This window comes from Brienomyrus brachyistius, chromosome 14 (assembly GCF_023856365.1).
Source record: "Brienomyrus brachyistius isolate T26 chromosome 14, BBRACH_0.4, whole genome shotgun sequence".
In the NCBI taxonomy this organism is placed as follows: Eukaryota; Metazoa; Chordata; class Actinopteri; order Osteoglossiformes; family Mormyridae; genus Brienomyrus; species Brienomyrus brachyistius.
Genome location: NC_064546.1, coordinates 313,479 through 334,386, shown reverse-complemented (window position 1 = coordinate 334,386; position 20,908 = coordinate 313,479). Strand labels below are relative to the sequence as shown.

The 20,908-nt window shown below is 41.8% G+C and overlaps 3 protein-coding genes across 6 annotated transcripts; 2 read left to right on the top strand and 1 right to left on the bottom strand.

The window, feature by feature from the left end:
- Positions 1 to 207: 207 nt before the first annotated feature.
- LOC125707258 (ER membrane protein complex subunit 7-like) lies at positions 208 to 2,512 on the top strand. The gene is made up of 5 exons (XM_048974257.1): positions 208 to 580; positions 784 to 903; positions 1,154 to 1,292; positions 1,468 to 1,548; positions 1,732 to 2,512. Exons 1-5 carry the CDS (start codon positions 357 to 359, stop codon positions 1,876 to 1,878), a joined length of 711 nt encoding a protein of 236 aa, XP_048830214.1. The 5' UTR covers positions 208 to 356; the 3' UTR covers positions 1,879 to 2,512.
- A 137-nt stretch (positions 2,513 to 2,649) lies between these two features.
- On the top strand, positions 2,650 to 6,365 carry zgc:194887 (uncharacterized protein LOC571819 homolog). 4 transcript variants are annotated; one of them, XM_048974254.1, is made up of 3 exons: positions 2,650 to 3,439; positions 3,793 to 3,953; positions 4,945 to 6,365. In XM_048974254.1, exons 2-3 carry the CDS (start codon positions 3,797 to 3,799, stop codon positions 5,637 to 5,639), a joined length of 852 nt encoding a protein of 283 aa, XP_048830211.1. In that variant the 5' UTR covers positions 2,650 to 3,439; positions 3,793 to 3,796; the 3' UTR covers positions 5,640 to 6,365. The 4 variants fall into 4 exon arrangements, with proteins under 4 accessions (XP_048830211.1, XP_048830212.1, XP_048830213.1 ...); XM_048974255.1 differs by having other exon boundaries at positions 3,721 to 3,953; XM_048974256.1 differs by having other exon boundaries at positions 3,433 to 3,460.
- Positions 6,366 to 6,966: 601 nt separating this feature from the next.
- On the bottom strand, positions 6,967 to 20,480 carry LOC125707253 (muscarinic acetylcholine receptor M5-like). Its single transcript, XM_048974246.1, has 3 exons — positions 20,271 to 20,480; positions 7,806 to 9,430; positions 6,967 to 7,233 (listed from the first exon to the last, which is right to left on the bottom strand). Coding segments are annotated over exons 2-3 (1,542 nt in total). The 5' UTR covers positions 9,347 to 9,430; positions 20,271 to 20,480; the 3' UTR covers positions 6,967 to 7,232.
- Positions 20,481 to 20,908: the final 428 nt, after the last annotated feature.

The following is a 20,908-nucleotide window of genomic DNA, read 5'->3' as shown; positions in this document are numbered from 1 at the left end:
TTAAATATACGTTGAAATGAAAATTGATGTTTGTCTTACCATTCCATGTCAGATTATAACAACTGACCTCTAGGAAACTACGAAAATCTATATGTAAATTATCCTCCGTTGGAAGGTGTTTTGCTTATCCTATCGCTTCCGTGCGGTTTTCGAGCTGAGAATGTGTCCGCGGTCGCGTTTGTCGATAAAGTTTTAGTCGTAAAGCCAGCGTCATGACGTCATTACCCCGGCCGAGGCGACGATTCGTGTTAATGGTGGAGAACTGAAGATATTGCTACTTCTCATAGCTTGTGATTGAATTTTCGTGGTTAAGGCGTCATTCAGACTGTTTTCAGGTTGGCGAGGTCCGCGTAAGAATGCAGCGAACAGCGTGGCCGTCGTGGCTATTTTTCTTAGCGCAGCTGGCGCTGTCGTTGGGTTTCAGTGACTTGGAGCCTGGGCCCGGCGGTGTCGCGGCGCAGAGCAGCGGGGATCGCTTCAAGATTGAGGGCCGAGCGATCGTGCATGGGGTGAAGCTCCAGGACTGGATTTCCACCGCTCGGGTTCTCGTCGAGGGGGAGGAACACGTAGGGTTTCTGAGGTAGGATAAAGAAATTGAACGTGCATCCGTCCCAGCTAACTACATCGTTTTTATACATATTATAAATATATATATACATACATAACGGTAGTTTAGGACCTGTCAGTTAAGTCACGCTAACGAAAAATGTCTGTACTGAGGGAGTGGCGGCGAATGGCAGAATGATGTTTCCTCACGGTTGCTAATGTTTTTTTTCTCTACAGGACCGACGGGAGTTTTGCTGTGAATGATATTCCCTCGGGCTCATATGTAGTGGAAATAGCGTCGCCAACATACAGATTTGAGCCTGTACGGGTGGACATTACATCAAAAGGGAAAATGAGGTATTCACTTACTCATGTTATATGCAGTTTTCTTGTCTCTTCTACTGTGGGTCTTTGCGTCGTGCCTCGTTGCTTTTGTTAAATGAAACGCAATTCAAGCTTAAGTAACAAAACTTCCCTTTCAGTGACAGCAGCTGTAATGCACCAGTCAGTGAACATGCTGAACCCCAACCATGAGCTGCCAGACGTCTCTGAGTTCATGACCAAGCTGTTTTTGCATTGAATGTGTTTCGTTTGTTTTGTCACACAGGGCTCGTTTGGTGAATTACATAAAGACTTCAGAGGTAGTGAGGCAGCCATACCCACTCCAGATGAAGTCCACCGGGCCCCACTCCTTCTTCGTGAAGCGAGAAACCTGGGGCTGGACTGATTTTCTTATGAATCCAATGGTAAGAGAGACAGCAGTAGTGCTCCTCAGCACATTTGTGTGTTTGAAGATGCCTTGTGACAAGCTGGTAACCTTGAAGATTTATCGTGAAAGTTCCTTTCTTTGGTGTTGCTGTATTTTGTTTTTTGTAAACTATACACTGAGTTTATTCCTTAACTGATATTTTTTTCACACAGGTTATGATGATGGTCCTTCCCCTGCTCATCATAGTGCTGCTGCCTAAGGTTGTCAATACCAATGACCCTGAGATGAGAAGGGTAAGTAATCTTACCTTAGCATTTTGCATCCAAATCAGGCAAGCCGGATCCAGTGAAATCCGGCTTTTCTTTTTGTCACTTATTGTAGGGACGGGTTACCTCAACAGGAGTAGAGTCTTTGGTGTGCTTTGCTGGAAGGGAAGGGTTTGTAAAGCATTTGCCCCCTTGTCTTTGCCCTTCTAGGAGATGGAGCAGTCAATGAACATGCTGAACCCCAACCATGAGCTGCCAGACGTCTCTGAGTTCATGACCAAGCTGTTCTCCAAGGGCTCTGGCAAGTCTGGGAGTGGCAGTAAAGGAGGCAAAAGCGGTGCGGTGAAAAGGAGGTAGTGCCACGTTTCTGCCCAGGAACAGTAATGCACTGTGGCACTGTTACCATGGAAACAGGGGGGGTTTCAATGGAAATAGCGATTTCTGCTCCGTTTGTCTTTTTTTGTATTAGAATATCAGGATTTCAGGACCTGCAGATTTTTTTGGGGGGAGAGAATCGTGAGGCGTGAAAAATGGCAGATGTTTCTGAACAAGTTTTGAGGAGATATGCTCTAAGCTTCAGTGCATTCTATGTCATGAAAGAACCTGATCTTCGTTTTTTTAGTTTTAATTTATGTATGCCTTGCGATACCATCACATTTGTCTTTTGGCTAGGTTACCGGTCAGATATCCCTTTGCGATGCATGCCCATCACTTCTGGTTTAACCACTTAAAACCTGTTGCACTGCTGAATGTAAGTTAATGTTGTTGCTTTGTGTATTTCAGTAGGCATCCATTGCCACACTGTGTTTGTATATTTTGTGTTAGTTCTGACCATGATCCAATTTCTGCCACATTTACTTAAACGAGACATTATATATTAGAGATGTTCACTATTAGGGTGTCGGTTGCTTGAAATGGGACTGATATCCTTAAACTAAATGAATGCTTATGAAATTTTAACTTCAATAAAGTTCTTTAAATGCTAACAATATGAACTGTGTTGCTCTTATACAGTCTTACTTTTGTGTAATTCAGCTTCAGTCAGATGGCTTGTGTGTTTTCCGGCTCTCTGTGCCCTGCTTTTCTGACACCTTGCACTAGGTCTTGGATTTGGGTGGGATGGGCCTCTCTGCTTGAAGCAGTGCATGCCGGGGGATATTTAGTCTTTGGCCGTATGGAGCCGGCTCTTTGACATGAGTACTGAGAGAATGGGTGGGGGGGGGTGGGTGTGCGCATTCAGGTTTGCTGTGGATTGTGTAGTTGATTCTGTGTGATGTATTGTGCATTGAAAGCGTCTTCCCTAAGAATAAAATACGTCATCGTGTTTGGTAGCTTGTTCTTTGGAAATATATCTGGACGTTGGTCTTCTGCCTTCTGGTCAGTGGGCCATGTCCTTGCAGTCTGTAAAATTATGCGATTGCACATGAACCAATGTTTAAAAACAGCCTTGGAGAAAGAAGAATGTGAGCCGGCTGGAACTATGGACCTGGGAAACACATGATCCTGCTCAATCATATAAATGCCTTCAGGGAGGCTCGATTCCTCTCAGTGCAAAGAAAAAGACAGCGTACTACCAGAAACCTTCCGCAATCCTTTTATTTAAACAAAACAGACAACTGCAGCATGAACAAAGGTTGTGGCCTTTGCTGGCGTTCACCCAATCAGATCACTGCAAAGCGGCCTTCCGATCTCCGCACAGGTTCAGATAAGCACACTCTTTAAACCTTAGCGGCTCTAAGGAGCAAAGTGGGGGGCTGAAGTCCGACGGAGATGAGGAGCCGGGTGTGAACGACGACGCGTCCGTTTGGACTCTGAGTCTCCGGCTGCCAGCTTGCATGGCTTGTGTTTGTTCTGTCCCTCAAGGTGCAGTCAAAGTACAGCGTGAGTAAGAGTGTTGCCACAGCTGTCATCAGAGAGAGTAAGTGACACTCAAAGCTCGGTACAGTTGCTAACTTTATTTTTCACTTTAGTGGGGATAATTTACCCTATAGCGTGGATTGCTGTGTGTAACATCGGAAGCACATTATGCATTACTCTTCTGTATGGTATGAATATGTTATTAGCTATGGGCTTATGTAATGTCTAACTTAATTGCTCAGAAATGTCCTTTTAACATTTTAGACCAAAATTCTCTGGATTTCGGCAAATTATTAAGGAATAATTTTATGCTTCTGCTAACATTAGCCTTCTGCACTGCAGAACTGTTACTGTGTCGGTCCAGCAGTCTCAGTACTGGGGAATCAGGTTTCAAGCCTCAGCGTTGACTTGCAGGGAAATGTGGGGGAAGCTGATGGTTACTGGGGGTTGGCTGAGAGCTCTCCTGCTCCCTGCACTGTGCTTGATGGGGGCTCACTGTGAGTTTCCCCCAGCCAAGAACATCCACCTGCTCTACCAAGAAGAGCTCAAACTGGTCCTCAACCCAGGTCTCCAAGGTGAGTTCCTGGCTTGCCTGAGCGAGATTCGCTGTACAGTTGGTGTCAGTATGATTTCTTTGCAACTTTGTAGAATAGTGTGTCCCAACCCGATCCTCAGGGACCCACAGACAGCCCACATTTCTGCTCCCCCTCCAGCTCCCGTTAGGGTTAGGGCTCGTTCCGACTCTGCGCGTTCCATTTTTCAACAACTCCTGCATTCTGCAATTCGCTGGAACATTATATTTTTCATAGAAAGGAAATGTTCCAACTGTTGTGCTGTGTTCCAGTGCATTTTGAAAACACACTGCTGCACACATTTCTCTGCACTGCGTTGATGATAATGAAAAATTGATACAAACGCATTCCAAAGTCTTTGCAGTTTTTATTCCCTCTTTTTCCCCACAAACACTAAGGACAATCATGTACAATCATAGAAATGGCTGACACAACGCAGCTTTAAACGCATGAAGACGCACAAGAACGTGGACAAACACGAGACGAAAACATGAGAAAACAGTACAATGTTTTGTGCTTTTTGGCTTCCCTAGTGTGAACATACCGTTACTGGGAGCTGGGAGGGAGCAAAAATGTGGACCATCTGTGGGTCCCCAAGGACCAGGTTGGGACAGACTGTTTTAGAGGATAATTTCTATGGATGAGCATTGTCTAATGCTGCGAAAATGGCCGGAAAGTTTTGAAATACTGATAACTGATATATTGGCAGAGCAAACCTGTCTTTATAAGTTACTCAGTTATGATGCTTATAAAAGTTGTTTATCATTGATATCAGTGGGAGTCAGTGATTATGTTCTAGATACTGGCTTGTCAAGTAATTTGTTCAAACTGCAGAATCTGGAACAAAAAATGCCTCGAATTGGTGAGTTTTACTTATAGCTTCTTACTAGCCTCATAACGAAAAATGACTAAAAGCTATTTGCTAACGATTTCATTAGCGTAAATGTTTAGCGACCAGATGTCCACACGTACAAGGTGAGTGTCTGTCTTGCAGAGTTCCCAGGGGACTGCTATGAGATCTGGCGTGATTCTGGGGGCCAGGCGCAGGATGGGGTGTATCTCATCCAGCCAGCAGACTCCCTCATCGTGGCACACTGCGCCATGCAGGACGGGGGCTGGACTGTAGTGCAGCATATCACTGTCAATAGCACCGTTGACTTTGACCGCACCTGGGATGAGTACAAGATGGGCTTCGGGGTTCTCACTGGAGATCATTGGCTGGGCAATGAATATCTGCACCAGCTCACCCGTCGGCCTGGCCGCTTCAAGTTGGGAGTGAAGCTGGTGGACAAAGATGCAGTCACCAAGACGGGTGAGTACGACCCGGTGCTGGTGGAAGGTGAGGACACCCAATACAGGATACGCTTGGGGCTGTTTCAGGGCACTGCCGTGGACGCCCTCACTCAGGACACCGAGAACTATCTGCACGACAACCAGAGGTTTACCACCAAGGACCGCGACAACGACAATTATTTCCAGAACTGTGCCAAGCTGGAATTCCAAGGAGTGCCCGGAGGTGGCTGGTGGTACGATGCCTGTGCCGGTGCCAATCTCAACCGGCGGAATGTCATCTACTGGCAGAAGGACTGCAATAAGGAGCATCTCTGCAAGTATGCCTGGATGATGGTGAAGCCTTCGGCTGTCGGCAAAGGCATCAAAGCTGGCAGCTGTCAGAAGGATGAGCTGTGATGAAATCCGGCGTGATGAAAATCTGGGAAAAGTCTGCTGTAGGGAGCATGAACTGAAATTAGGAGAGAGGGGATAGGGACAGCGCATGGACTCAATCAATATTATCGCTTAATCCTTCCTGTCATCAAGCCCAGGGTTTTAAACGAATTACTCCAGTTCTTGCAAATTCACATTTTATGTACATGTATATTCCTTATACACATGCATCCTTAAGAAATAACCAACATTAGAAATCATTTATTTCTTTTATGTGGGGGGGGGGGCGTCAGATTATGTAAAGGCAAATGTTAATTCCTGAGGCGCCCTAAAGGTGAGACACAAGGCAACATTTTGGGCAATGTTGCCAGGCAACTGCCAACCAGGTGAGAGAGAGCAACTCACCTGCATCTGTATAATCTACCTTTTCAGGTAGAAAAATATTGCCCAGTATCAATGGGAAAGTGTCCAAGCAACTTTGCTGAAAAGGTTTCCCTGTGTATCATTACCCCAACACTGTGATTACATTATTTTCTGATATGTACAATTGAAGGGGGCTGACATATATCTTGGCTTTTGAATGTTTTAGCATGACAACAAAGTAGCCATTTTATGTCAGTCACTGTCTGAATGTTTCTGAGTAGGAATATTTAGAGTCACGTTCCTGTTTCACATCATATTTTGTACAGTCCAAAGTCGGCATGTATATAAAATCAAGTTTGTTATTAAAAGTAATTATAATATGTGAAACTGAGACATGAGTTACTGGGAGGATGTGTGTGTAATACTCTAATGATGTGAAGCCAGTAGGTACGTCTAGAATATTCTGACATTTTGAAGGTCTGTATAGGAGAAAAACATCAGGCACACAGGTCTTAAGCCAAACTTTAGAACAAAGAAACCCAGCATCGTGTGGTAATTAATACAGTTCTTTCTATTTTTAAGTATCGCTGAGGACAAAATGCGACAACACCAGAGTCATCGTTAGATTGACCCAGCTTACCTTTCTATAAGAATCTGGGCTGTTATTGATTCCACAGTCCTCATGATACCGTCAGAAGCAATCGAACTGCAGGTGACACCAGTGCACCATCCGTTGGTCTCATTAGGTGTCCACATACCTGAACCAAGTCTCCATTGCACATACATTCCATCGTACAGCTACTTCTAACCCGAACCACTCAATTTCCACATTAATTGGTTTATTAAAAAAAAAAAATCTGAAAAATGCAACATTTTACTGGAAAATTCTGCTGCAATTTTTACTATTACATTTTCTGTCCTGAATATATTACATGTTATTTACTTTACACAGTGTGCTACTGTTAGAAGAAAATGTTGTATACAGGAGCCAATTCATGTGACAGACATTTTACAACTGCACCTGTTAAAGGCTTTCATGACAGGCAGGCTCTTGATATGCCGAGTAGACAGGGTCAGACTGTACATGTGCCTATAGCAGAGTCATACATGCGAGTACAAAATGTGGAGAATAGCAGTAGCAGAATTTGGCGAATGTAACACAACCAACTGAAGCTTTGTCCATCCGGGCCTCATGAAGACCTAATACAGATGTTGGGAACATCTAGGGAAATATCCACCTGTTGATCTTTTTTGTCTTCTCCATGGAAAGAAACAAAATATGAATGAGAATCATTAAGATTGTAAGTAATATTATAATGTTCCATCATCAAATTGCTTGTTATCTATTGATAATTTTTTGACTCCTATGTTTTTATTACTGGGTTAACTCATGGATAACTCATATTGCAAGATATTAAGATGCAGCCTAGTTGCACTAAAAAAAATGGGTAATGATCTGTACCTTTGCTTGTCACTGGGGCTGTACCCTTGTAATTATATGTTTTCGGGTGCAGAAATGGACTCTGAGGAACATCCCAAAGGTACAAACAGCATTAATATACCATCAATGGTACAGAAATGTTCCTGAGTTCATTTCTGTATCTTAAAAGGTACAATTACCTACAGCTAAGGGTACAACTGGCAGCCCCAGTGACATGCAAAGGTACAAATTTTTACCCTTTCTTAAAAGAGTGTGCAAAAATTAGTGAATTACGTGTGTTTATCTGAAACCAAATATTGAAAGATTAAATGCCAAAATATATTGGCCAAATGAGTGCATGAAAGCCCTGTACCAGGTTTTTCCTAACGACCGGGTTATGGCTGTACCAGTATAGCTTCTCTTCTGTCCTCCTCCTCTTCCACTGGCACAAAAGCAGCATGCGGAAGGTCTTCTGGAAGGTTTTGTTGCAGAGGGCGTAGCACATGGGGTTGACTGTGCTGTTGACATAGCACAGCCAGTAGCCCAGATGCCAGAGAGACAGAGGGATGCACTCCGAGCAGAAGGTTGAGATCAGAACCATGATGTTGTAGGGGGTCCAGGTGAGAATGAAAGCTAGCAGGATGGCACTGAGAGTCTGTGCTGCCTTCTTCTCTTTAATGAGGACCATTCTTTTCCTCTTGGTGATCTGGTTCTTCAAGGTGGTGTCCATGGGTTTGGAGGAGGAGGCAGTGGAAGGGGCAGCCATGGACTCTGCAGAAGAACATGATGATTGAGTTATTTTAGTGTCCCCGTTTTTGCATTCCTGGGGACTTCCATCTTTAGGAACGGGCTTAAATTTGTATGAAACGCATTTTTTGCCTTTTTGGGAGCTGCTCTTGGGTGGAGAAGGGAAGTAGCTTCCCTCTTCATAGCTGCTGAGTTGCTCATTCTCACTTGTGACAGAACTTTCTTTTGCCTCACTGGCCTGGTTTTTATAAGGCGCCTGGAAGATCCCTGGAGATCCAGGGTGCTCCTCATCTTCTGAGGATGCGTAGCTGTTAAAAGTGGTCACTTGATCAGCCCTAGACCACTCGTCATTAGGAGCCATGGTAGACCTGGCGACATTGCTACGATTCGAAGAAGACCAGGATGCCTGGTTCCTATCCCGGGAGGAACTTGGTGGTTGTCTGCAGTTGAAACAGGATCTGATTATCGTCTTCTGGGGGTTGGCACTGCTGGAGTCAACTGAAGAGTTGAGACCTTGGAGTTCTGCTAAGTCCTTTGTGCGCTTCTCAGTTTCCTTGTAGATCCTCCAGTACAGAATGGTCATGATGGACACCGGGATGTAGAAAGCAGCAATCGCAGTTCCAAATGTGATCACTGGCTCTGAGAAGAACTGGATCTGGCATTGCTTGTCAGGTACTGTCCGTTTGCCAACAAAATACTGCCAACACAATATGGGGGGTGCCCACAAGATAAATGACACCAGCCAAGCCATGCCAATCATGATTCCAGCCCGTTTGGGTGTCCTCTTAGCTCTATATGTTAGTGGTCTTGTAATCGAAAAATATCTGTCAAAGCTAATAACTAGCAAGTTCATTACAGAGGCATTGCTAGCCACATAATCCAAAGCTAACCAAAGATCACATGCTAAGCTCCCCAAAGACCAGTATCCCATGAGTATGTATGAGGTATATAAATTCATAGAAAATACTCCAATTATGAGGTCTGCAAAAGCCAAACTCAGCAAGTAGTAGTTGTTCACAGTTTTCAGTTGGCTGTTAACCTTAAAGGAAATCATCACAAGAACGTTCCCAATTATCGTGATCAGACTTACAATCGCTGATACAGTTGCTATGGTTATAACTTCCCATAGACTGTGTGTGATTGATTGGATATCAGATGCATTGGCATTGACTGTTAAATTTTGCTCTTCCTCCACCTCCATGTTCTTCGTATTGATGTGTGCTTACAGGAAATTCGTTTGGTAACAGAAGTCTGCCGGAATTCGCTTATGAAGTAGCGTGCAGACCTGAGGGAGGAAAAGACATTCAATACGTCATCAATTTATGTTAATCAAAAGGGTATATAAATTAATGCGGCTAGGGGACACTTTCATAAATGTAATCTCTGTAGGTAGTCACCATCTGTAACGGGACGACTGGGGATAAAGCCTATGGATGGTGGAGCGAGGAAGCGGGAAAATGGACTGTGGGGGGCTGTGTATGCTAGCAGATTATCCCTATAGTTACTATACAGACTCTTGCCCTCTGATAGCTAGGCTTTCACAGCTCGCATGTAGTAGTTCTTGTCTTACTAAAATAATATAAATATTTGGTAATAATTTACATTAACTACACCTTCATAATGCTTTTACAGCATATTGCATTTATAAAACGTTCAGTACACATTCATAATGTATTCATTAAATATTCATAAAACATTCATAAACATCACATATGTATACCTTAACATCCCTTAACAGCTGTCATATACATTAATAACAAACTTTATATAATAATAACAAACATTATAATTGCATAATCATGTAATGTTTGTTATTAATGTATATTAAAGCTGTTAATGGGTATTAGGATGTTAAGGTTTACTTGCATGCTCCTTATGAATGTTCTATGAATGCATAATGAATGCATTATGAAAGTGCACTTAATGTAAAGCGTTACCAAATATTTAAAATTACTTTGTAAAATTAATTGATATTTTAACGTTAGAATCGATTCTGAAAATAAATTAAACGTTCAAATAGGAAGAATCCGGATTTCAGTACCGATTCACACATCTTTTGTCAGCAGGAGACAAAGTGAGTGCGGCAGGTTAAGTGTTACCGCTGTTCACGCTTTAGCGACTCAGCTGATGGACTAAACAGGAATAACTCATATATATATATATATATATATATATATATATATATATATATATATATATATATATATATATATATATATATAAACGTACAATACAATCCAAAAATAAGAAACCGATAGAAACCGCTGGTTAAAGAGATCTCACCATAAAAATGACTAAAATTCAGCCTATCACGTGAGTTCTAAAAAGTCATGCCTTTAAATTTTAATTTTTTAAAACATAATTTTAATATAAATCAGTAAAAGGTAGACATACTTGAAAAAAACGCCTGTATTTCATTGGGATAAAAAACAGTCACCGTTTGGTTCTAAATGAATGAATGACTTTCATTAGCTTTCACCTGTAAATTTAAAACATAATTCTTCTGGGGTTTTACAAATATCTCATATTGGGATATAAAACACATTTCCACTCCATTGTAGTATGTGACGGAATAAATTTTTGTAAAAGTAATTCGTGTTTTGGATTTCATCGTTTTTTATCGAGGTTGCTGTGCTCCTGTTCGACTGACGCGCAGGCTGTAATTTATATGCATTTCTTTAATTCTAGTAAAATCAAAAATATTTATGGTTTTTTTTATTTAGGATACAAGCTATTGAAATGCACTTCTGGCTCTGTATGGGCTACGCAGATACAGCGCTTCCACCCGCCCTGCTTATCCATTCAGTGCAGGCTTGCAGTGAGAAGAGGGGGCATGGGGGTGTGACTTCATCACAGAGCACATATGCTCATGCAAGCAATCACACGCTATGCATAATTTAAAGATGCCAGTACACTTGTGTGTCTTTGGATTTCAGGAAGAAACCTGAGCAACACCTGGAAAACCCCCATCCCTGGAGGTGTGAAGCAACACAATCACCCTCTGAGCCACTATGCCACCAGTAGGTGAAACTCACCCCCTTAATGGGCTTGGGCCTGTGGTTATTTTTGGGTTTAGAGTCACTGTACCAGGCCACTGACAGCATCCAGAAGGAAATGAAGTTTTGAAAACAGGTACATCAAGAAGCAAATAACTCAGTGGGCAAGGGGGATTTTAGCCAATAGGCCTCCAAATGCGAGGTATTAAGGTCAAAAGGGGAGGCAGGCTTGGCCTAGGCTGATTTGATTGAGAGATTTTTTAATTTTATGATAATTTAGATTTTTATACTGTAGAACAAAAAATATGAGTTGAAAATTTACTCTAGCTACAGCCAATAGAACTCATAACAATAGTTCTTTTATATAAGTTTTTGGTGTTGCAAGTTGTGCCAACACAAAGCAATGTATTTGTTTTTACAATTACCAGATACTCCTGAAAATGAACAATCATTAAAATTGCAAAGCTTCTGAAGTTTTGTGTCCTGTGATAGAGCAAAATGTATCTTATTGATTCTTATTGATCGTCTGAAACCAACTATCACATTCCTTGCAATGTGACGATTGCATGTGTGTAACATGTTACGTCGATATTAATATTGCACTAGGGCTGCCACTAACGACTGTTTTTCTATTGATTTATCTGCTGACTATTGTATCGATTGGTCGATTAATCTAAACGATTAATTTTCCTCCAGAAAGTCAAATTGACCGTTTAATTTAAGTTAATTTTATTTTGACGACAACGAACTGTATACCATTACATGGCTCTATATAATGTACGCGGACTTTTCGGCACTACAGTATATGAACATTATTTTCAGCCACAATTCAATAAGCAGATTAGTAGTATGCCTAGAAATATTAATGGGAGGCGTAGTGTGATGCCCAAAAGCCTGTAGTCTGTGTGAATTTGGCGTATCCTGATGCTTAATAAATTCGGTTAGCGAAGCGCGCCACGTGCCGCACAAGAGACTGAAGTTGCGACGAAGGAAGGGACAGATCAGCAGCCACAACAAAAGAGGAGATACTGTGGTTAAACAAGGTAAAACTATGTTGAAGGTGTGGCGGCATGGTAATTATTTCCTTTTATTTAGTGCCTGTTTTCCTTTCAGTTTTAGTTTACGATGACGACACTGGTCCCAACAAGTGCACCGCGCACGAACGCAAACACTGGAACCGTAAAACAACGTAGAATAAGCCCAGATTTTAGCCTAAACATTTTCACAAACACTTATTCAATGGAGATTCTAATGTGGCAGGCAGACAACTTTATGGTATTAATAATTTGTGTTTTTTTTTTGCAGCTACAAGGACAAAAGATATTAAAAAGCTCTCCGTACTAATTGGTAATTTAATAAACATGAACAGAAAACACGGTGGTTTGCAGGTATAGAGTATCGCCTGTGTGTTTTCAGGTGCTCATGCATAGCGATAGTGTCGCCGTGGTATGCCGTCGCCCTTTGCAGTGTAAAACCACATTTTTTTCTGATAATTTTTTAAACACTCCCATAAAGATATTAAAGGACAACTTTTGTTTTCATGAGTTGAAACGTTTTCGAAACCATAACGGTTATTTTGTTAAAATAAAAAACGATAAAACATTGATGCATCGACGTCATCGACTACGTCGACTAATCGCGGCAGCCCTACATTGTATATTGTGCAGGCCTAGTAGCACTGTTTAAAATATAGAGATTTCTATTTAGGATTTCACCTGGCTAATTGGAGTTGCTAAATTGCCCATAGGTGTGCATGTGTGAGTGAATGGTGTGTGAGTGTGCCCTGCGATGGGCTGGCCCCCCATCCTGGATTGTTCCCTGCCTCGTGCCCATTGCTTCCGAGATAGGCTCCGAACCCCCCGCGACCCAGTAGGATAAGCGGTTAGGAAAATGGATGGATGGATGGATGGATTTCACCTGGATAAGTCAGAACTTTCTGTAATGGTTTTGTGGTGGTTATCAAACTGCACTTAGTAGGACAAACTAGTGTGTTTTTATTCGTTAATTTTATTAGACATCCTACAACATACAGTCAAGTATTTAGGTGTTTCAGGACTAGTATCATATAGATGCTTTTCTTATTGGAGATGATGGTTTTGTTAGAGCTCCATCTGCAGGTCCAAAAAGAACCTGAACGTACATTTATCATTATACAGAAATTGCCGATATCAGTTGACTGCTAAACATACAAACATACGGCACATGTGCTGAGAATTTATTTAAAACTTGCTTCCAAGCAATAGAGTTTTTGTTAATGTGAATTTGTAGGAAAATGTTGAATATTATATGAAATTTGGTCTGTCGATATGCTTATTTCCAGGTTAGTCTACAACTTGTATAATTGTGTGTTCTTTATATGTGTGTTAATGGAGTGTATATGTAGTGAATTGGGGGAGCAGGCCTTGTTTCTCTGGATTTTTGTTACCGAGGAAACGGTCACGTAATGAAGTTTCATACCAGCTCTGAAAATCTGAATGCACCAGGCTGTTCAGTTAAAAAAAAAAAACACTCTAAATCAATCAGCCATTTTCGCTCTGTCCTTTCTACTGACTGCCGAAGCCTGTTTGGATTGTCTTGCTGTTGTGTGTTGACTTTGCACTAGGGTGAGTTTGCTCTCTAAAGAACATAGAATGTCTTTTCTGTTGAACGTTTTTTTGGTTCTTGGGTTGCTGTATATCCTTTGTGCCTTGCCTGTGGCAATTAAAATTAGGTATTTGCATACTCTTGATTTTGTCATTAGAGATAATTTAATATACGGCTTATCAGTTTTGTATCCGCTACTTAAATAACAGTCCGCCGCAGTCCACATTGCTGCATCTTGCAATATACGATTCTATTACAAGCAAATAATTTGATTTAACCTGTGCTACTTTCATCGGACTGCTCTTTACTGCATGTGTTCCTCATTACCTTAATCATGCTATTACTGCTATTATTCATGACTGTGTTGGTGATTTAGGGCTCTTCACAGGATAACAGGTTGGGGGTGTGTGGAGGCGGTAAGCAGCTGGCAGGAAGTACAGCTCAGTGAAACACAATACTCTGGATCTGGGGCTGAATTGGAGGATTCAGTGCCATAGAGCGACAGTGAACACTGGAAGTATGGCGCCACCTAGTGGGCATTGAATGGTGCTTGGGTCCTGTTTTGTTTGTCAGGCAAATGGGGAGTGTTGAAGTATTGCACAGGGAATTAGGATGCTGGCAGAACGTGCCCACTGCTATGCAGAGGTTGTGTAAGATCAACAGGCAATTTGTTTTGCAGAATGGCATTTCGTCATACACCATATTCAGTCTCTTGCGCAGTTGAAACTGGCTGCCTACCGGTTTGAGTGTTTATAGGTGACTGTAAACAGAAAATTACTGACTAGGACATGATGGTCAGTAGAGTAATTACACCCACATAGGGCCCAGACACTGCATTTATGTGATTGCTCTCATCGGTCCCCCCCCGGTTTGTTCTGTGCTCTTATTTTGTTTGATTTTTTTTTCTGTTTGCATGTTTTACCAATCTGCTCGCTTTTTTTTTGTTGCCCACGTTCATTGATTCATCCCAGAAAGCGACAGCCTGTAATTTTTAAGTGTTTTTAATTAAATGTAGGCGTGATGTGGTCAAGCCTGTTGTTGCAGACAATTAGCAGAACCAGGCAAGAATCTGAGTTAGGCGGCTTTTGCTGTCTGGAATAGGAAATACTTTGATTAATGGAAGCAGCACAGAAGCTGGGGACCAGGTTTTGTCAACGGCATTAATGTTGTTGCATCTGAAACCAAAAATTCGTCATATTTGAGAATTTGTCATTTGGTAGGAATCTGTGCTATGTAGTATTGATTTTTAAGTACTACTTCAATATAGTATGTATAGTCTAACCTTGAATATCAAATTGTGAATTTATTAGAGATTTGTCGGGTTGGAGACAGCGCGTCTTTGGATGGAATCTGCAGTTGAGAGTGATAAAAAAAAACTTAAGGTCACTGAAGGTTAGTGGCCTTGTAGATCTTGTGTATGCTCAGTGAGTCTTTTTTTGTTGTTGGGTGTAGCGTAAGGTGTCTGCCGCCATCAGGGGACCTGGCAAGGTGATCTTCCTTCTGGTACTGCATCAGACAGAATAGGTTCAGATATGTGCCCTGTCCCCAGTAAGCCTGTCTGGGCTCAAAACAACATGAATTAATTATGGCTGCTATGCACAGCCGGTGACGTAGAGAGGCATTCTCTCTTTAAATGAATAGCATGAAACACAGAAATGTACAAACTCACACATTATATTCTTTGTCCTGCCTCTTTTGTGCACCTGCACACTTATGCTTGGCGTTTGCTTCTCTGCTCATTATCTCTGGCACATATTACTATACACACACACACACACACACACACACACACAAACCTACTTGATGCAAAGTGACATTGCCTTGATCCATACCCATACCAACACTCACTGTGTGTGTATGTAAATATATGGTCATGACCAAATATACAGTACTCACCATGCGATAAAAACCTGCTTTTTTTAACTTGTGGGGACGTTTTTTTTTTTTTTTGGCTTACGTTTTATAAAAAATTGTATCTTCAATCAAAAAACTAAAAATGCCTAACGTCTTATATTTTGTATGGTTACTTAAGGTTAGGGCTAGGTATGGGTTAAGATTCTCATAATCTGGATTAGGATTATGTCCATAGAAATGAATGGAGAGTCCCCACAATGGTATGAATACAAACATGCGTGTGTGTGTGTACAGATGTTCTCTTGTATTCAGCTACTTGCAGTTAGGATAATTCGTGTCTCTAAATTTCTGATGGAGTATGATTGTGAGAATGTGCCTGTTTTGGACTGGCATCCCGGTCAGAGTATCCCGCAGCCGTTTGCTCTGTGCTGTCTGCAATAGGCTCCAGGTCTCTCTGTGACTCTCTGTGATAGCGGTTGGAAGATGAGTGGGGAATGGGACAAAACTACAAATGTCATTCACTCTGAAGGTTAAAACCTGTCTACTTCAGAATGTATTGATTTCTTAAGAATTCCTAATATGCTGTGTGAATGATTTGATGTTCTGTGGCCCAGTGGGCTAGGTCTCGGCAGAACAGTCACATGTCCGTAGGCCCTGAACCCCCAGCTCCAGGGGTGCTGCATATTGGCGACCCTGCACCGTGACCCCCCCCCCAACCTATGGAGAGCAAGATGGGGTGGGTGAAGAGAAGGATTCCAATGTACTTCTGCAAACGGATGAAGGATAAATCGAACTGTTATCCCAGAAAAGGCACAAGTCAGTTTGCATTCTGATTAAGAAATATCAGTAAATAGCATATAGGAAGTTTGTTTTTCGGTGGCGATGACATATGCAGCAGTGATGCAGTCAGAGACAATGCCTGGTCACACTGCTGCATGTGGAATAAAGGGCTTTTAATGGATTGCTTTCTTATGATTAAGACAAGAGTCAGGATAAATCGCCATGAGTGCTTGAATGTGCTGCCGCGTTAGAGATCAGTTGTATCTGAGAGTGAGTATCTGTTTGTACAGTATTATAAACCTCTGTGGTGGAATGATCGGAGCTCTGGATTTTCGGTAGATCTTGAGAAATAATACTGTAAGCAGATTTTGCTCAGGTGAAATTGTGCGTATGCTCATGTGCCTGGCAATGGAATGGAATCCAGGGTGTTCTGATCTTCTTGCTGTTCTATGTGGGATAAGCTCCAAGGTCTGTGTAACCTCATACTGAATATGCAGTTCATTTTGATGCATTTAAAACGAATGAGCCGACTTCATTATAGTTATAGAACTGCACGGCAGTGATCCATTCAGTGGAAAAAGTGGACAGGACTGAAATGTACTTTACAGACACAGATCTGTCTGTAATATGACTGACATGATGAATGACCAGGCCGAATGGCGTTTGCTGACTGAGTGGATTGCTGCATCCAGAAAGGACACGCGCCTTGGTGTTAGTGCTCAGAATTTGTCAGGCAGTAGCTTGGGTCACACCAAAGTGACTTTTTTTATACTGATTTTACAGTATTTCTGTGTTACTCGTGCTGGAATTTGCAGTTAAATTTTATTCAGCATCACCATTTCGAGGTTCTACCATACAAATTTGTATATTTTGGACAAATTACTTTGGTTGCATCATTTCTGTGCTGGACATAGTCATAAACAATTTTTGCTCCTTAAATATATTTATTCTTTGTATATAGAGACGCACCGATCGGATATTCAGATCAGTTCCGCCGATGATCCAGCCCTATTTCAACGATCGGCCATCGGCCATACATGCCAGATCTACATCTGATTCCTACTTATTTAGTTTTTGGTAGCCTCTAAAAGGATAGCTTGTATTTCGTGATAAATCTATTAGTACAATCAATCGCACGGCAGCTCTTATTCATTTTGGATTAGTTTTTTTGCGGCATTCAAGCTGAGCGCTAACGCTCATATAATTACATATTTTAATGATATTACATACAATATCATATTGTAGAGATATACAATTACATTTTTACTAGTAAAACCTCAATTATGGATGTGTGGGCCTGGAATTCTTACCAGTCAAAATGTATTTCCAGATCTACAATAGGAATTTTTACTAGTATGAATTGAATTATAGAGCTGTACAATAAGACTTGTTACTGATGAAAATTGAATTTAGGATATGTGAGGCAAAAATACAACGGAAGTCAATGGAAATTGATATGACTAATACAAATTGGGCTTTACAATATTAATTTTTACTTGTAAAAATACAGTTCTTACTAGTAAAAATGATAATTCTTACTTAAGAATTGCACTGTACATGTCTTGAATTACTAGTAAGAATGTTATTTTTACTAATAAGAATTAAGTTATGACAAGTACACCTTATACTTATATAAGACTATTTGCATTGCCATAGCCACCGTGACATCATGCGCATACCCTTTGCTGTACAGGGAGCCTGAGAAAATCAGACAAGAGGGTGACGTTCTGCAAGTATTTTACCGTTTCAACAGCAACTAATAGCACAGCGATTTGCAATCTTTGTAGAAACAGTTTGTAAAAGAGTTCTGACAAGTAGGAGTAGCATTACATGGAAAATCGCACTAAACAAAGCACACGCGATTCTGCGAGACAATGTGAGTAATATGAAACAAGCAACTGATGATCTGGGAGTCGCTAGCTTGGGCTGTACTGCGTACTCGCTACAGCTCGTGATACAGGGGTGGCCGCTGTTGTAACGAAGTGTGAAGTGACGCTGTTGCCCGTGAGAGAAAAATTGTGGGGCATTTAATCATTCCCACTTGTGTATTCTCGCTTGGATGATATTTCCATTCCAAAGCCTCAAAAATGCTTAAAACAAAATGTACAAACGAGGTGGAACAGTGCGTTACGAATGTTTCTAGTTGTCTAATTAAAGTTGTTTTGGCGTACATTTCTCGTCTGTATTTATCATCTTAAAATATGAATAGTAAAGTATGAATATATTAGATATTAAAGGAAAACAAGCTATTGTATTGGAATCGGTATCCGCAATTGTGTGTCGGAATCGGATCAGAACTGGAACAATGTGGATCCCTTTTTGTATAGATAATCCATCATCTTCGGCAACTCTAACTTTAATCTTTCACATTTGGCAAGTTAACTCTTCCCAGGTGAGTTTTATAGATACCAGCTCTCAAATAGTAAATTCATCATTGTCAAATTGCACATTCTAGGCTGTTTGTCGTGATTTCTGGAGTTAATTGGGTTTGCTGAAAATTCACTGTGGTTTCTCAGTAAAATAATTCTCCAAAAAAAAAAAAACCCAAATGGCACCTGCTTCCCTTCCCTCTCCCTTCACCTGGCTTGTTTGAAATGTGCTAATCTGTGATAGGTATAGTGCTTGAACAGAACCAGCGTATGTCACAGTACTTCTGTGTTTCTGTTATCTCAACTGTGCTTGTATCTGTAGTCGTAAAAACAGATTTGGGTTTTAATGAAATATGCTCTGCATAGGCCTCCCGATTCATCCCAGCATTTGCATTATGAAGATTAGTGGGACTGCACATCTGGGTAAACTCACGATAACATTAATCTGCTTTAATGTCAGCGCCTCCCACCCTGTTACCTTTCGGCATAAACCTGCAGCTTTGTCTTGCTCTGCTCATTTCCTTTTGGTGGCTTTGTCTGAAAGCTTTTCATGTCTAAAATGCTTCGCTGAGTATGTGGGCTCTGTGTGGGCCATTAAAATTGCTCTTGAATGAATAATGCCTTCATTTATTTTTGACTATGTTGCAAGTAATCTGCCTGTGGTTGCCTAAGACACTTGTATGTTAATATGAAGGTTTGTTTTCCCTATAAGTCATGCTTGTCATTAGTGGTGACGTGTTCATGCTTGAATGACTCTTTGTCATTGTTTTATATGCAATTTCCACAATCCATGGTGTTACCATTTCAGTAGTATCTAATCAGGCTAGCTGGTGCCCTGACCACAGCTCATTATGTCTGTGAAGGCTAACAGCCACAAAGGTTAGGGCTGCCATCTATTACGGCTGTTTTGTAATGGTTTAATGAGAAGTCGTGTGTGTTATGTTGCCTTATCCGAGATGCGTCCTGTGAAATTACGCTTGTACTAACAGCAGTTGCCCATCAGCACATAAGATTGCTCTCATTGTGAACCCGGTGAATAGAGTTGAGCAATGCTATTTCTTACGGTGTCTGCGGAGAGCCAGGGAACTGTAGGGTGTTTATTAGTGTAATGTGGGTTGCAAGCAGGGCTCCTACATCAGCTGCAGGTGGTAGCTGTTTTTCCACTCATTGTACATATACTTTAGTGCCTGAGCTCAAGGGACAGTAAGGAGAAGCAGAAAGAGCCCCAGATTTTTTCGGGAGTGCCAGTGAAATGTAGATGTTGCTTCAGGCTTCTGCCTAGAAACTTCATGGATGATATTGAAGTGTTGCTGCTTAATACATAGACCACTGGCCTTCAAGTTTTGTTTATTGACTTAGAAAGGCATTCTGAATAATATACGTGTAAAGTACTCCTTTTCTTTAAATTAAAAGACTATTACAAAGCCTTAGATGTGTGTCTGTGTGTTCTGGCAGCAGGTTGTGTGTCAGCCTGTGCTTTGAAATGAGCCAAAACATTTCTAATCCCTGGTATAATAAAGCAGTCAGAAAGAGACATACTCACAGGTGACATTTTTGTATGCCTGCCTTCCCAATAGGAGACAGATCTCATCCGTGCAGAGGAGTAGGTGGTCAGTGATCTGTTAATTCCTCTGGCTCTAGATTCAGGTCCACATTCGAGTTAGTAAGTCCAAAGAAGGGCTGAAAATTGCAGAAATGTCAGGTATTCCAACTAATTCACAGCATGCCAAACCCAGCAGGTGGAGACAGACGGCTGGCCAGAAGGTCAAAAGCAGGCTAGCATTGTGCCGGGAGGGAAACGAGGCGGGCAGCCCCGGTAAAGGAGAAGAAAAAGATTCCCAGGTAGCCGGGAGGGATGCCACTGTTTCCCTGTGCAGATAGGGGCACGTGAGAGGCTTCCTGGGACTGGCTGCGTTTCTCCTGGACAAGTTGCATCAGAGAGGGGTGACGGTCCTTGAGCTGCAGCTGCCGTTGACTCGCTGGCAGGCACAGATGTGGTCGCTGCCTGCTGGGAGTGTGCATTCCCATGGGTCAGGATGGCTGGCTCAGCCTGTCTCAGGACCTCAAGCGTGCAGGCGTGGAGCCTGAGTGGACGTGCGGGAGGGAGGACTGCATGGTAATCGAGTGGGAGGGGCTAAGCTAGCGAGAGCAGGCAGCACTCTGACGGGTAACGAGTGTGTT

Bases quoted from the DNA above. Each gene is read 5' to 3' on its own strand.
- LOC125707258 (XM_048974257.1), top strand. From the start codon at position 357: ATGCAGCGAACAGCGTGGCCGTCGTGGCTATTTTTCTTAGCGCAGCTG. The intron at 904-1,153 runs GTATTCACTTAC...TTTGTCACACAG, and splicing joins ACATCAAAAGGGAAAATGAG to GGCTCGTTTGGTGAATTACA. The intron at 1,549-1,731 runs GTAAGTAATCTT...TTGCCCTTCTAG, and splicing joins ATGACCCTGAGATGAGAAGG to GAGATGGAGCAGTCAATGAA.
- zgc:194887 (XM_048974253.1), top strand. From the start codon at position 3,547: ATGCATTACTCTTCTGTATG. The intron at 3,567-3,792 runs GTATGAATATGT...GTTGACTTGCAG, and splicing joins ATGCATTACTCTTCTGTATG to GGAAATGTGGGGGAAGCTGA. The intron at 3,954-4,944 runs GTGAGTTCCTGG...TCTGTCTTGCAG, and splicing joins CCTCAACCCAGGTCTCCAAG to AGTTCCCAGGGGACTGCTAT.
- LOC125707253 (XM_048974246.1), bottom strand. From the start codon at position 9,346: ATGGAGGTGGAGGAAGAGCAAAATTTAACAGTCAATGCCAATGCATCT.